Source organism: Sceloporus undulatus, unplaced genomic scaffold (assembly GCF_019175285.1).
Source record: "Sceloporus undulatus isolate JIND9_A2432 ecotype Alabama unplaced genomic scaffold, SceUnd_v1.1 scaffold_18, whole genome shotgun sequence".
NCBI classification, from domain to species: Eukaryota; Metazoa; Chordata; class Lepidosauria; order Squamata; family Phrynosomatidae; genus Sceloporus; species Sceloporus undulatus.
In genome coordinates, this window is record NW_024802940.1 from 232,046 (window position 1) to 247,728 (window position 15,683).

Below are 15,683 nucleotides of genomic sequence, written 5' to 3' on the forward strand. Positions count from 1 at the left end.
TGGGATTAGACTGCTAAAGTAAGATGTTGCAAGTCAAGAACATTCATGGTAACATTTTCACAAATGTTGCCTACGTGATGTCGAAATCCACAGAAAACTGTGGGATCTTTATACAGTACATGAATAAGATGTTGGGAGAGATAACACTGCAAGGCACTGGAGAACATTTGGGACAAAATAAGACTGTATAAAAGTGAGGGGCTTTTAATGTATGTCTTTATCTAACCTTACACTGACTGGATAAAAGAGAATTCAGATTGCAATAACAAAACAGAACCTCTTCTTCATAATTATAAATGTTCCATGGATATGACTAAAGGAGAGGTGATTCTGACTGTAATCCTGAGAGGTACCTGGTATCAGATAAACAGCAGAAATATTGATGATCACAAACAGCAACAACAAGTGAACAGTGAAACAGTCAAGTTTGAAGATCATGGGTTGGATCCAGATTTAGGCACATGCAACTGAGTGGCAGAAGCAGATTTCCCTGCACTCTCTTCCCCACAGCAGACCTGCTAGCTCCCTCCAAATGCTAGAGTGGATCAGGGAACTGTGGGAAATAAAACCTTGAAAATCAGGTAGTCACCATCAGTGAGTGGAACTCTTCTCTTCATAAAAGGCAGATCTTGAATCCAACCAGATTTATTACACAGACCTACAATATTTCCCCACCTCCCCCCAGCTCCAAAACTGTTAGAGTCTCTCTTATCTAAATACCTTGGGGCCATGAGTACTGTATTTTGGATTTTGGAATACATGTATTTGTATATATTTAAATAAGGAGATATCTTGGAGATGAGACCTGAGTCTAGACACAAAATTTGTTTATATTGCGTGTATACCTTATAAACATAGCTTGAAGGTGATTTTTATACAAAACAGTCAGCCCTCAGTATCCATGGACTTGTCATCCATAGGTTCATGCATCCACATATGGCAAGTCTGCATTGTCCCCAATGGTGGTACGTGCACGTGGTCGCATCACCATTAGGGACAGTCCTTGTTGTCCTGTGGCAGCATGTGCACATGGCAACGCTGCTGTTGGGATCCACTGTCCTTAACATGGCTGTGCTGCCACTGGGAACAACAGGGGCTGTCCCTAATAGCGGCATGGCCATGTGCATGCACCACCATTGAAGTTCCATTGTCCCTAATGGTTGTGTGGCTGCTTGCATGCGCACCATTGGGGATAACGAAACCTGAGCATCCACGGATTTTGGTATTCATGTGTGCGTGTGGGGGGAAGGTTCTGGAATGGATTGCCCTGCGGATACCAAGGGCCAACTGTATTTTTAATAAATTTGTGCATGAAATAAAGTTTGTGCACACTGAACCATCAGAAAACAAAGGTGTCACAATCTTAGCCACCCATGAAAAAAGTTTTGGTTTTTGGAATATTTAGGAATTCCAGATAAGTGAAATTCAACTTGTATTGTAGCTGTTTTAAATGTATTTTGTGTTACTGAATTCAAAAAACACAATAAAAATGTCATACTACACATTGTTCTTTCACAAAATTGATATTTTATCAGTTCAGTTGTTATTCAGTGTTGATTAAGTGTGGATGCTGACGTTCCAGTGCGATTTTTTTTGGGGGGGGGGGTTGTTCTTTTTGTGTTTCATATCAGCGAATTAAAGTATTTTGAAATTCCATTAGAAGATTTTAATACCTTTCTTACTCTTTGAAAGATAATTCTCTGCAGGATCATTTAATTCAGTCAAATATTAGACCATAGAAACTTCAAACCAAGTTGTGAAAAAAATGTGATGGAGCAAATCTGGTCATTTTTGGATTTGGAAGATCACATTCTTTAAAACCAACATACATTTTTTTAAAAATTATGACCCTCAGTTTTGCAGGCCTGTGTTATTACTCTAATGTTATAATACATTTGTTGTTAATCTAGGTGCAGCCACATTTGGAACATGTCCAGTTCTAGTCATTTCAAATCTATAGTCATAAGATTTGGAAGCAGTGCAGAAGATCAATTGTCTTGTTAGGAGGAAAGGAGTGTTTTTTAAAATCTGTCTAAAAAACACTACTGGGACTGGCAACTGGATTTAGTCTCCCCTATATATTCCTTGATACTTTTTTTCTCTGAAAAGCCAATGAAAAGAAATATTATATATTCTAAATGCTTGCAGTAATTTTAAATAAGGAAAATAGTGGCTATGTGAAAAGAAATGTACCCTTTTGCCTATTTAGCTGAACTCAACCACGGAATTAAAGCAAACGTATGAATTGACTGGAATGTTTATTGCAATTATCATTCACTTTTCCTCCTTGTCAAGCTCATTAGCTATTATTTGTGCTTGTTCAGAACAGATCCAGTAACTCTCTGGGATCCAGGACATGCTTGTATTGAACACAAAACAGGCTCCAATTAAAGGCCAAATCATACAGTTTTCCCTTAACTAGCCTGAATAAATATTAAATACCATAACTTGAATTAATAAATAGGTGGAAATCACAAATATGTAAATAATAAACAATCCATTTGAGATTACCAAAAGGGGCAAAAATGTCACATATGAAGTGGAGCTCACTATAAAAAGAATTCTAGTAGGTTCATCACATATGACTATATTGCAAAATAATGAGGCTTAGCAAGGAAATAAGGCGGCCATGTGTCCTACTTTATAGAGGGATATCCTCTGTGTGAAGGCCCTCTAAAAGGCTGTCCAGTTCCATGCCTGTGCAGTAATAAAGAACTATGAAAAGGCAGCGTTGGGACCTTAAAGTTGTCCATCAAGATTTAGCACCTGGACAACAGAGTGAGTAGGCACACAGGTCACCACAGTTCCCTCCTACAGTGAGATTTATTTTATTTTTATTGGAAATACAGGTAACTGTTTCTAAATCTGCATCATATATACTGTGTCCACTTTTGTCCTCTCTTTAATGATGTGTGCATTTTTTAAACCAATACACAAGTGCTCACCCTACAAGGAAGTGCTACAAGTAACTGGATACCCCACATTTTTATTGCAGACCTTCATAATACCAATGAGCAAAAGAAGGCAGTCAGAGTAATTGGTACAAAGATGCCTGAAGCATTATGGGAGACCAAGCTGCCATCTGCATGGCACAAGAATGGTTTACACCAAACTGAGCCTAACCACTATATTTTAAAAACAATGCTTAGAGCTTGGAATAGCCACAACACCACTGGATAAAGGCCTGTCTAACTTTTCAGAAGCACCAGGAGGTTTATCTCAAGGAACAGTTAACATTACAGCAACGAGGGAGACTTCTCTGGTACAATAAGGGCTGTTATTCAGAAAAGCTATGCTAGGGGACCCAATCCTCCTTGCACTAAAGCCAGCGACAAAAACCTGGTGAGCTTAGTAGTGGAAGACCTTAGCAGTGCCACTCCATAAGGAATCCTAATCTCATTCAAAGAGAAGGAACCAGGATATGCTTGAGTCTTAGCAAAACATTGCCATTTCTGCAGAAAAATACTAGCCTTGCTTGACAGCTAGTACAGGCAGGATTTTTCAGTTCTCTCCTGAGATGCAATGGTATACTAGCTTTTTCTGTGCTTTTCTCTGGATTTCAGGAGTCGTAGGATGCGTTCATTTTTTGTGAGATCCGAAGGCTGCTCATTTTTCTGCAAAAAGAAATAAATGTGTTGGAAACCAGGGAGAGAGGATTTTCATCATTTCATCTAAATATACCCAGGGTCCAAGAGATTCCAAGGAGCCATCAGCATCCAAATTTGGACTTCTTAGTATTGATGAGTATAGCAATGCAGTATTCCTCAGCCTATCAACTACTGTCATCGTTCAGTACAGTCTTGTGAGTTGTGTTTGGAAGCGTAAAGCAATTATAAGGAAGAAAAAGTTGTAAGGTAAGATTTACATGTATTTGGTGGGTGGACACAAATTGCTGAAAACAAGTTTATCCTTTGGATATCCAATGGGAGCCATGGCCAATGGTAAGGGATTTGTAATAGAAGGAGCAAGATTCCTCACTGCTGATGCAGACTATGTACAGATAATACTTAAAGAGTTACAAAGGGCCTTTCCCCCTAGAGATATGGTATTTATTACCAAAAATGAATCCAAATGTTAAATCAACATCAGGGAAGAGGATTACACCATTTACTTGAACACTTTCCCCTATATTCTTTAGAATAGATTTTGAGATGCATGTATTTGGGGAATTTGTTCCTTTGCCTTTAATTCTTTGAAAATTTGTTGAACTTAATGGTACTTCCAAATGACATAGTTTACTATGATTTATAATATCTACTCTGAAAGTACTTTATGAAGTCATATTATCAAAATATGTGAAATACAGAGTACTGTGTTGCATGATGATTTAATCCATATATTGATTTATATGTAGTTACCCACACATGACAAGTGGAGATGCTAAAGTTGAGATCTCTTCTAAAAATGGGCCAGTTTCAGAAGAATGGTCTCTAGTGGGGAGATTTGATTTGTTTTGTTTTGTCTAAACTGGTAAGATACTTGGCAGCAAAGTGAAGAGTTGGGACAAACTGTTCAGATTACAGTAACCCTTGTCAGTTACAGTTGTGTCACCAATCTGTCTATTTTTATTCATGCATTTGCGCTGAAATAGGAGTTTCAGTAGCTGCTATTTTAGTTCTACAGTACACTGCTCCCTCGGGTTACGAAATTAATTCGTTCCGCGGCCGCTTTCGTAACCCGAAAAGCCTTCGTAAGCCGAAATGCCATAGGCGCTAATGGGGAAAAGCCGCGATTCCGTGCGAAAAAGCCGAAAAAAGCACCAAAATTTTTTTCGTAATCCGAAAAACATTCGTAACCCGGAACAATTATTTCCTATGGGATTTTTTCATATCCCGGAAATTTCGTAACCTGGGTATTTCGTATCCCGAGGTACCACTGTACTGTATTTATTTATTTTTTTACTTTGCTTTATTATGCTATCTGTAAAATCCTCAAGAAAGATTTTTGTGCTCAAAGGCAGCATCAAAACATTTATTTTTAAGTGGTATTTTTATGTTTTAAGTATAATTGTGTATTTTATTTGCCTTTTTATTGTTAGTCACCTCAAGCTCTATATAAATAAATACTGCTTCTAGGCTATTGTGTGGATGAGGGGTCCAGTATGCTTTGAACAGGACTGCAATTCCATAATGTTTGAGAAATGTTCACAAAAACATGTGTTTGTAATTTTTTCCTGAATACTACAAGGCTCTTTCTTCTTTTTGATGCCACAGACTAAAAGGATTACTGTTTGGAAAGTGTTGGTCATAGAAATAGATTTAAGATAACCCCTGCTTCTTAAACAGTTCTGCTGCCCTCTAATGGCAGCAAATTTACAAAACATGGAGAATTTAAATTGTCTTTATTTTGTTCCAAATCACTGATCCCTAAACTATCATTCTTAAGACTATCTATAAATAAGAGCTATTCAAGGACTAAAAAATGCAGCGCGCCTAACAGATTCAAAAGGTTTGGGAAGCTCAAAAACAACAATGCACACTACCTTGTTTCTAAGGAATGGGTCTGCTCCTGCTTCCAAGAGTAATGCTACTGCTCTAACACTGCCACCAAGAACTGCTGCATGGAGAGCTGAAGTCCCATTCTAGGAAAAGCAAAAAGTTATAATTATGTCCATGTGGAGAATATGCAGAAAATAATGAACCATTTCATTTCTCTCATCTGCAGTGCAGGAAGAGGAGGAGCTTCCATTTTCATAGGTTTGCAAAACAGGAAAAAGCAGAGGAAACTTTAAGGTACTAGCTAAGTAATTTAGAATGGGTGTGCAGCTGGATGACCTTCTGTGAATACCCCAGAAAAATGTACGTGGACATTAGTACACAAGGCTACAATCCTATGCACACTTACCTGGGAGTAAATTCCACTGAATCCATAAAACTGCATTAAGTGAATTAGAGTTCTGAGCATCCCAAAGATTTCCTCAGTACTTGCCTTCAGTAAGCCAAGTGAAGGAGAGAATTTAAGCAATTCTTCTATAACATCACTATATCCTTTGTTTGCAGCTTTAAGTAAAGCAGTTGTGCCATCCTTCAACAGAAAGAGGGGTGGGAGAGAAAATGAATTGGAATTTACCGTTACGCCTTTAAAAAAACCTTTGTTGGACTTTTCTTTGCGTGATGGTAAAGGCAACTCCACTTGCCTCACCATCCCATACCATGAGGTAAATATGTGCTAGCAACAGCAACAACAAAATAAAGTAGCTATAAAGGGATTCCTGCTGCAGCTCACCATTTTAATTCCCTCACAAATCTCTGGGATTGCAACAGAGGACAGTGGCAACACTAGTGGGGTGTGTGAGTGATGGACTACACAAGGTGAGATCCTAAGAGGCAGTGACACCACTGCTCCTTAAACATCTGCCTTTTGGCAGAAACAATCTATGGCATACACATATGTCCTATTAAAATCCTGAAGAGATAGTGTGGGTGGGGTGAGGCTCCGTGAGAGGAGAAAGAAGAGACCAATTTTTTTAAAAAAAAATTAAAATGTCAATTTTTTAAAAAGAATTGTTTTAAAAATGAAAAATTATTTTTTAAAATTTTCCTTAAAAACATCACACTTTACCAAATTTTCACTTGAAGCACATGAAACTATGTATATGTAAATAAATTTAGGCTGTGCATATGATATTGTAATTTAAAAATATCATTTTAATTGTGCTACTAGTTTTTGTCGCAACAGTTACCATTCCATTCAGTGATATATGGGAATTATGATTTATGAGTAACATTAGTACAAAAAACTTTACTAAGGATGCTGTATGTTGTGGTATAGGAGGAGATCAGTGGGTGGAGGGGGGTGACATCATGACTTACTGCACCAGGTGACAACAATCTTAGTGATGCCACTGCTCTTATGTATTGCTTTATTGAGGTATTACAGATATCACCAACAGCATTCTACTGCCATCTTCTGCTTCTGCATAAGTTGTCTCTTATTCTGCTGGAGATAGGCAGAGAAGTGTGGCGATGAGCTCTCCAGATATCTGAATCATTGGCTCAAAGTGCCAATTCATGATGCTGGGCCTACCCTGACTGCAGCTTTCAGAGCAAACAAATCAGAACCAGAAAGATTAAAAACAGTACAACACTGTTTAATCGAATTTTAGCTTTGAACTGATGAAGGACTCAGATCTAAGCATTTATAATTCAGCTTCACCATCAAAATATTGCATGGGAAAGGTAATGGTTCAATGGATGTTTTGAGCACTTCTGTTAACTACCATAGCATCAAAGTAGAAGCAGATGAAACTAGAAACTAAGGCATTAACAACATACTGCAGCAAATACACAGGATGTAGGTGAGCCTTGATTTCTTCCTTATTTCAAAGTAAACATGGAGAGGAGTGCCCAGTCTAGATAATCGCCACAATGTGCATATAAGGGATGCTTAAAACCTCCCTCTCAACCTTTCTCACACCCACGCACATAAATTGACTTATTTTACAAAGAGTGTTTTTAAAAAAATCTCTTATCAGTGCCACGGAAGTGACCTTTACTTGTCTCCACAGGGACAAAGAATGAAGGTAAGGGAGCTTGGCTGTATAGGGGAAGGTTTAGGCTTCCTGTTTGTGAATAATGTCCAAGATACACGTTAGGCCAGTGTGTATTTATCCTGGTAAGAGAAAAAATGAGGTACAGCTGCACACTATAAACCTAACATTGCACACAGTTTGACTGTAAGAGGTGCCAGAGTTCCACAGCTCTCCCATACAATGTAACATACCCAAAATTTAGAAATGATATATATTTTTTGGACTGTGACTCCTACAGTCTGTCAGCCAGCATGCCTGATGTAAACAAAAACATAACTTTCTCAAGATCTAAAAATATTTGAGATCTTAATATGTGTAGATATGTGTATATCTTGTCTTTTAAAATTGTATGTACAGTCGGCCCTTCTTATACATGGATTGTTTATACACAGATTCAAGCATCCATGGTTTGAAAATGTTCAAAAACAGTATACATTTCAAATATCAAACCTTGATTTTCCATTTTTTAAATAAGGGACACCATTTTGCTATGTCATTATATTGAATGGGACTTGAGCGTACATGGATTTTGTTATACACAGGGGATCTTGGAACCAAACCCCAGCATATCACAAGGGTCCACTGTATGCCCTTTTAAATTAATGTGTATTTTAACTGATGTGTTTTAACTGATGTGGTGTGTCTGTTAATTGTTCTTGTTCCCTGCTTCGATCAATATGGAAAGGTGGGTAAGAAAATAATAATAATAATAATAATAATAATAATAATAATAATAATAATAATAATAATAATGCTATTATTATTATTATTATTATTATTATTATTATTATTATTATTATTATTATTTGTAAACTGCCAAATAATGCCAAGGAGATAGTATTATAATGGAACAAAACCTTATTGAATTGTTTTCTTCCAGCATAAACATGAGGAAACAAGAGGCAGTTACTCACACTTCTTGCAGCATCTCGGTCTGCCCCTCGGAGCAGCATCACTCGTACTACCTCACTGTGACCCATCTGAGAGGCTATCCATAATGGAGCTGTCCCATCCTGTAATGGGAAAAAAGAAAGCAGAACAGGACTGATCAGTTTAAAGCAGGCAACATCAAAGCTCTGGCAGCTCACTACAAGAGTCTGGCTGGAGCTCAAGGACAAAATGAACTTGGATCTCTGAAAGGAATCTTTTCTCTCAAGAAGGACAAAGTGTTCAAGCCAGCGTTTGAAAAATGTAGAGCTTGAAAAATTACCAATGGCAATGTAGACTGAGGGATTCTGATAGTTACAGTCCAATGAAGTAACTCTTAAAGCTTGGTGGAACATATACTTAATTGCCATGCTCTTGTCACTGAATAAGAGTCTGTAGGTGGCTAAGCAAGGTCAATCCTGGTAAGTGCTTGGAAAAGAGACTGCTACGCACTACCAGGTGCCTTAGGCTACATTCAGATTAAGGCAATGGCAAATCTCCTCTGAGATTTTAGTCATAAATTGGAGTTGACTTCAAGGCTCGCAACAAAAACAGCAAAAATGAAGCAGGCAGAATATTCAGTGCATTCAAAAATGAATTAAACCATCATATTATTTTTTTCTTTTGGATGCCTCTGGTTTGGATCTAGACTTGGTTAAAGCAGATCTGCTGAAATAAATGGTGCTTAAGATAGTCATAACTAATTTAACTCCATATCTTTCAATGGGACTACTCTAAGTATGACTAGTTCTGATTCCAACCAACTCCTTTATTTTGTACACATGATACAGGAAAGTCTAAAAAGAAAAGAACATAATGGTTCCCAATGCAGCTGTATCTAAATGCCAATAGAGAAAGAAAAAAAATTATCATGGGAGAGGTCTATGTTATTGATTATAAAGTAAAACTATACATTGGTTGCATTTGGACATTATTCTAAAGCATGGTTTACTTTGATAAGAACAGGTCTAGCCTTGACTCACCCTCCCTGCAGTCTTGTTTTGTTTTATTTTGGACATCCATATGCATTTTGTTTATTCCAGAATATTTTCTGTCAGATGTTTTATACCAGATCCCCAAGTTGGTTTATTTTAACCCAGTATAAAACTGGAAAAATCAGGAACAATATCCAAGACTTCAATCAGTTTGGATGCGGCCATAGTTGATATGAAACCTCCTGGCCCTCAGACTTACGCTCAGGCTTAGCATCTTATGAATAGAGGTGTGATGTAGTTACTTCTGGAACAGATTGCTCTGAAGCCTGATTGTAAGAGGTGTCCAAAAAACCATAACTCCACAATAAAAAACTGCACTGTGCTAGGACCATTTGCAACACTGTGGATAATGTGATACTTGTACAATGCCAACAAGTAGAAAGTGGAAAGTGTTTCTGAGAGGAAATTATAAAAACTATACAGTTAGCCCTCCCTATCCATGGATTTTTATCTACAGATTCAAGCATCCATGGCTTGAAAATATTTTTTAAAATATACAAATTCCAAAAGGCAAACCTTGATTTTGCCATTTTATATAAGGGACACCATTTTGCTAAACCATTATACTTAATGAGACTTAATGGGAACCAAACCCCAGCAAATAATAAGGATTCACTGTACAAGCAGGAGTAAACCAAGGAATTCAAAATCAATACCAAAAGTATATCAGGAACATGACCAGGAAAAAAAAAAAAAAGGGGGGGGGAATGGATAGTATTGTTTTGATGTACCCTATGGGGATTATCTGGTTCATAGCTAGATGGAGCCCACAGGAATTTTTCAACAATTTCTACTACAGTACTGTTATTTCTGAACAGTAAACAGAGACAACAGATAAGAACTTTTTGTAAAGCTTAGGAAGCTATGTCAAGTTCTGGTTTTTGCAACATAGGAACCTGCTCAGTATGATGTTTCATAAACGGAACTGTGGTTAAGCCCAGGAACTGAACTGAGCTATACTTCCCAGCAGCCTGGGAAACTGTTGCAAGGAACCAAGTTGTGTTCTGCGGGCTGGGACGTTGTTACATTGGAACTTATTCCAGAATAAGCAAGCCTAGACTTCATTTGTGCTATACTGCCCACAGACATTCTGGACCAGGCAGGCATGGAATTCAGCTCTGCTGTGTTAGAATCAGCACTAGCCTCAGCCACTTTGTTTTAGTCTTTTCAAAAATTCCTCCCAAAATGAAATTCAGTCCTGGTTCAGAATGGTGTGTCATCAGTAATGGACTGGATGAAGGGGATCAAATTGAAACTTATTCCAGACAAGACAGAGGTGCTCCTGGTCTTTTGAAAGGCAGATCAAGAAGAATGAAGATTTGCAGCTTGGGTGTACTCCTGGATTCAGCTCTGAGCCTGGAAGCCCAGGTTTCAGCAGTGGCTAGAAATGTATTTGCACAGTTAAATCATGTTCAACAGCTCCACTAGCTGCCAGTCTGTAAAAAATGTATTTTATGTCTGAGCATTTGCCTCACAAGCTATCACACCCCATTTTTCAAAATGTGGCAAAACAAGCAAAATATATTGCCAGGTGATACCTCTCTTGGAGTCTGTTATATCAGAAGATATCAAGATTAAGTTATTAAGGGAGATACATATCATGATCAAAATATCAGAAATTATCACACTTCAGAACTAATTTTGCAGTTTGTTAAAGCTGCCCTCAAAACTAATCTGAGTCCAACCAGACCCAAAACTTTGTAGGTGTTGCTCTGTGTGGTAAGCATTCAGACTTCAAACTTTGGCATACTGTGCAATTGGGTGAAGGTGAACTGGGGGGCTGTACATAGGGGCAGCTGAACATGTGCCCTAGATGGAGGCTGCGGCAACCAAAAAGGGGCTTCTTTTTTGCATCCTAGAAGGGGTGTCATAAGCGGTGTGGTGCAGCATCATGATGCCCCTTCCACGCAGTACCGTTTGGGTGCTGTGCCCGGCATGTGCCACCATGGCACACGCCGTGTGGATGGGCATGCGCCATAATGGCAGCCGGGTGGTGTGGTAAGGTCTTCAAGTGTGCGGACACTCAGCCCTCATCACGTGTACGGACTGGCCCAAAGTGACAGTCTGTCCAGCCCCATACTTCTCAAGTGCTTTAGTTCCCAAATGCACATGACATATCTTAATTTTTAGCAGGGCAAGATTAGCTGGTTCCCAGCAGGATCTGACAGGAATTTCCATCCTAAATTGGCCACAGAAAGCAAGATTATTCACCAATGATTGGTCAAGTGTTCCTTTCATTTTGCCTAATGGTTTGCTCAAATAAACATCAAACAAATGTCAAGTTTAATTTCAGTCTGAGGATGGAGCATCAGAGCCATCAGTGGTGAAGGGAGATGGCCAAAGATGGTACCCAAAGCTACATCTCAGTTTTTAAGACCAAGATGACCTTCTCTAATTCCCTCTAGTAACCTAATTGACCTCTAAGATTTATCATCTGAGTGTGAATTAATGCTTCATTTGCTTTAAACCCAGATTCTACACCAAGAAAAAGCTAAAGCCTTCAAATCCATCCATGCAATGTATTATGCAAATCAAATTTGCATATATTGCCTCATCTTGAATGATTTATTCTCCTTTAGGTATTTATAAAAACAGAGAATAGTATGGCCTTAAACTCTACTACATGACCCCTGGAAATCTTCTTTTGACACACTATTGGAATCTGTAGGTTCTTGCCTAAGAAGTTTTTAGCCTCTTAACACAACATCATGGTAGTGGCACCTCAGAGCCTCCATGTTTACAGGAAAGCCAATCTTAATTGAAAAGATCTCTCAAGGGTGTTTCAGCCCCCCAGGTAAGTTCAATACCTTGAACAATTCAATCTAAAAACCAGAATAGATTCAGCAGTGTGCTGATGGAAGCCACTAGCCACCGCTGCCTTGATTAGAAAATTATACTTACGTAAATAAGGGACAAATTGAAAGACATAGCCATGTTACTCTGTAAAATCATGATGCAAAGGGATCTTGTAGGCTCAGTCTACAAAAGCTCATGCTCAAAGCTGCTACAAGATCTCTTTGCATAAGGAACAAATGAAATTCCCAAGATACTGTTTTCTCCCCATATTGCTCATTTGTGGCCCATGTATACACAGACATTGTTTAGGGTATGAAGGATAAAGGTGAAATACCCCGTTGAGCTGGAGTGCAATGAGCATACATTGTACTAAATAGAGACCTGCTTTTTAAGAAGACCTGTTTTTGTTTTTTGAAGAAGTAAGTTCATTTTTTAGCACAATTCAAAATATTGGTTAAAGCCTTACACGGCTCAGGTTCAGGTTATTAGAAGGACCATATTTTCCCTTACAAACCAACCTGTGCCTTGAGATTTACTGAGCAGGATTTTCTGTTTGTCCAGCCACCCTCACAGGTACATCTGGTGGGAAGACAGGAGAGGGCCTTCTTGGTGGCTGCCCCAAGGCTCTAGAACCTCCTTCCAAGAGAAGTAAGACTGGGACCTTTCTGACTTTCTTTTTGCAGATAAGTAACAATTTTTCTATTCCAATAGGCATTTGATAGATCATGGCCACATAGAACATTGCACCATGGAAAGGCCAGATCGGAGCTGCAGCATATAGTTGCCATGACCCCAATCCAGTGCTGAAATGGACGGCTGCAGGCCACCCCTTAGGGGTGGTCTGTTCAGCCCCTCATTCAGATAAAACTGCTAAGTGCCACCTTGTGACTAAATTATGTAATGAAACACAGTATGTAATCCTGTGAATGTGCAACTACCAATAGATGATACTGTGGAAAGGGCACCATAGCCGCCAGTGCTGCAATTTTTCAGTTCTCCTTTGGTGCTGCATCATCTGGACGGAGCACCAGAGTAGCACCATGATGCCACCTACCATGTGGTAGGGCGCACGGCATCACGCCGGCATGGAGACCGAGTCAGGGCATGTGCTGTGCAGACGGCACATCACCACTCCACCCCCATGCCGGCCTTTATCACTGGTCTGTCGAGGCTGTGAATTGTGAGAGTTTGTTTTATTTTGGAAAGAGACAATAAACTTCCTAGCTAGTTTCCTGATGTGTCCTCTCCACAGATCACCATTCTGTTTTGAAGGGACTGGGATTATACGAAATCAAACTTTTATAAATTAGGTAACAGTGTAAGAACAGCAATGCCAAATATCATAGAGAATTAAAGTACAACTTTGGCAGTCTGCGCAGAAAGCCATCACATGAATTCAAGTTTTATAAAAGATTAACATCCATATCAAAGTCGTAACAATCACTGGAATGCAGCAAGTAGCAAGACACAGTTGGTTGACTTTAGCATGTATTTGACAAAGAAGAAAGAAATCAGTCTGACAACAGCCTTTTTAAAAAAGATATTGCAACCAAAATATAGTGCCCTAACAATGCTGAACATTACCTGCCTTTGCTGATTGACCTTTGCTCCTGAAGACAGCAATAACCGAATTAAGTCCAGATAACCTCCTTGAGCAGCCAAGAAAAGGGCAGTAGCTCCATCCTTAATATAAAAATAAATAATCAGATTTTCAACTAACAACAATATTCTTAATAGAGCCATTGAAAGATCCTTTCCACTAGCCTTCAAATATAGTAAGATTGCTTTGTATACTTAATTTGTTCCCATAACCACCCAATAAACCTCTGCCACTTAACCCAGCTCTTTCTGCAGAATTGATAAAAGCAAAATGCAAAGCTGCTCTTTAATTAGTCTGCTTCCGGCCTGAGATGTAATCAATTTAAAGATTAGGCTATAAATCTTGTTGCTTTCTGAGTAATCATCCCTGCAAGTGTGTGCATTTGAAGTCTGCCTCTCATGGAAATCTGCCAGTCAGAAAATAGAAACCTTTTACAAGCTTAGTTGAACAACACCACACAACAAAAGCAACCCAGATGCTTTATTTTAAGATTAACTTCCTTTTATTTATTGCTTTGAAATGCATTCAAAACATTTAATAGATATCTATCACAACTTGACTTAAACCAAGATCTAGATCTCCTATAATTTTCATCAGCTTCTTTATTAAAGGATTCAAACCAGTATCTTATAGAGCAGTATTTCCCCCAAAAAACTAAATAAATAAATAGCATGGCATGTGTGTTTAACTCTCCCAGAGAAAGTGAGACTTAAACAGGCTTTTGCAAGATTTTACCCAATTAATTTTTCTCAGCTAGGATTTACTTATTTAAAAAATGACATCAGCTTAATATTTAATATTATTTGTTAATCATTATAAAAAGAGCAGTGTTTCATGTCACTTAAACTCACTGATACCCCCTGAAAAATATTTGCTACAATTTAGCAAGGGAGCAACATGATAACAATCTAAACACCATTCAATTGCCTAGGTATGGCTGTGCATACAGTATACAGTGGTACCCCGGGATACGAATGCGCCGCCTTACGAAATTTCCGGGTTACGAAAAAAATCCATTTAAAAAAACTGTTCCGGGTTACGAAGGTTATTTCGGGTTACGAAAATTTTTTTGGTGCTTTTCGGCGCTATTTCGCACGAAATCGCGGCTTTTCCCCATTAGCGCCTATGGCTTTTTCGCCTTACGAAGATTTTCGGGTTACGAAAGCGGCGGCGGAACGAATTAATTTCGTAACCCGGGGTACCCCTGTACAAGAAAAGGAAAAAAAAATGCTGATCTGGCAGCATTTTTATCAGATATAGGCCTGGGACAGACAGGCCAAAAGTGTCGTGCCACTGCCAATACTAGGGTTGAGGAGCGGGCACCATCCGCACTCCCCTGAACCCTAGGACGTACGGGCGCCGCCAAGACTGCGCGGCCCTGCCCACATGGCACGTGCGTGCATGATGCAAGCGTGGCGCAGCGTCTGTACCTCCGGGTGCTGCTTTTTACTGGTTCTTTTTACTCTGGAGGGACGCTGCACGGTTTGGCTGCTGCAGCGTCCCTCTGGAGTTAAAACAGGAGCCTCCAGTCTGCTGTTTTCGGGTGTTCTGTCGAGCCCCATAAATTCATCTAGGAGAGGATGCACCCTAATTGATATATTTACAGTGTTATTTACTCTGCTTGTTGACTTAGGTGAGAACATGGCAGAATGCCTGGAGGCTTGGTTGCATGTATTTGTGATGGCTGTGAGGTGAGACCCAAGAGGTAGCTAATGTCCCCACCATAGAATAGCGGTGGTGATAGCCACCATGAAAGGTTCTGTGCCTGCTCCATAAGTAAATGGCTTTGGACCAATAAAATTTCAGCACCTTTTGTCCAATTGATATTATCCAT

The 15,683-nt window shown here is 39.1% G+C and overlaps 1 protein-coding gene across 3 annotated transcripts in view; it reads right to left on the minus strand.

The window, feature by feature from the left end:
• Positions 1-1,366: 1,366 nt before the first annotated feature.
• The window catches only part of LOC121917434 (ankyrin repeat domain-containing protein 29), a 54,967-nt gene continuing 40,650 nt past the window's right edge, over positions 1,367-15,683 (minus strand). For 2 of the 3 annotated variants that reach the window (XM_042443398.1, XM_042443400.1), the window contains 5 exons: positions 13,834-13,932; positions 8,446-8,544; positions 5,845-6,024; positions 5,483-5,581; positions 1,367-3,614 (listed from right to left, as the gene is read on the minus strand). In XM_042443398.1, coding sequence (XP_042299332.1) covers positions 3,531-3,614; positions 5,483-5,581; positions 5,845-6,024; positions 8,446-8,544; positions 13,834-13,932 — 561 coding nt within the window. In that variant the 3' untranslated portion in view covers positions 1,367-3,530. The remainder of the gene's footprint in view (positions 3,615-5,482; positions 5,582-5,844; positions 6,025-8,445; positions 8,545-13,833; positions 13,933-15,683) is intronic. The other variant, XM_042443399.1, reaches the window with a different exon arrangement.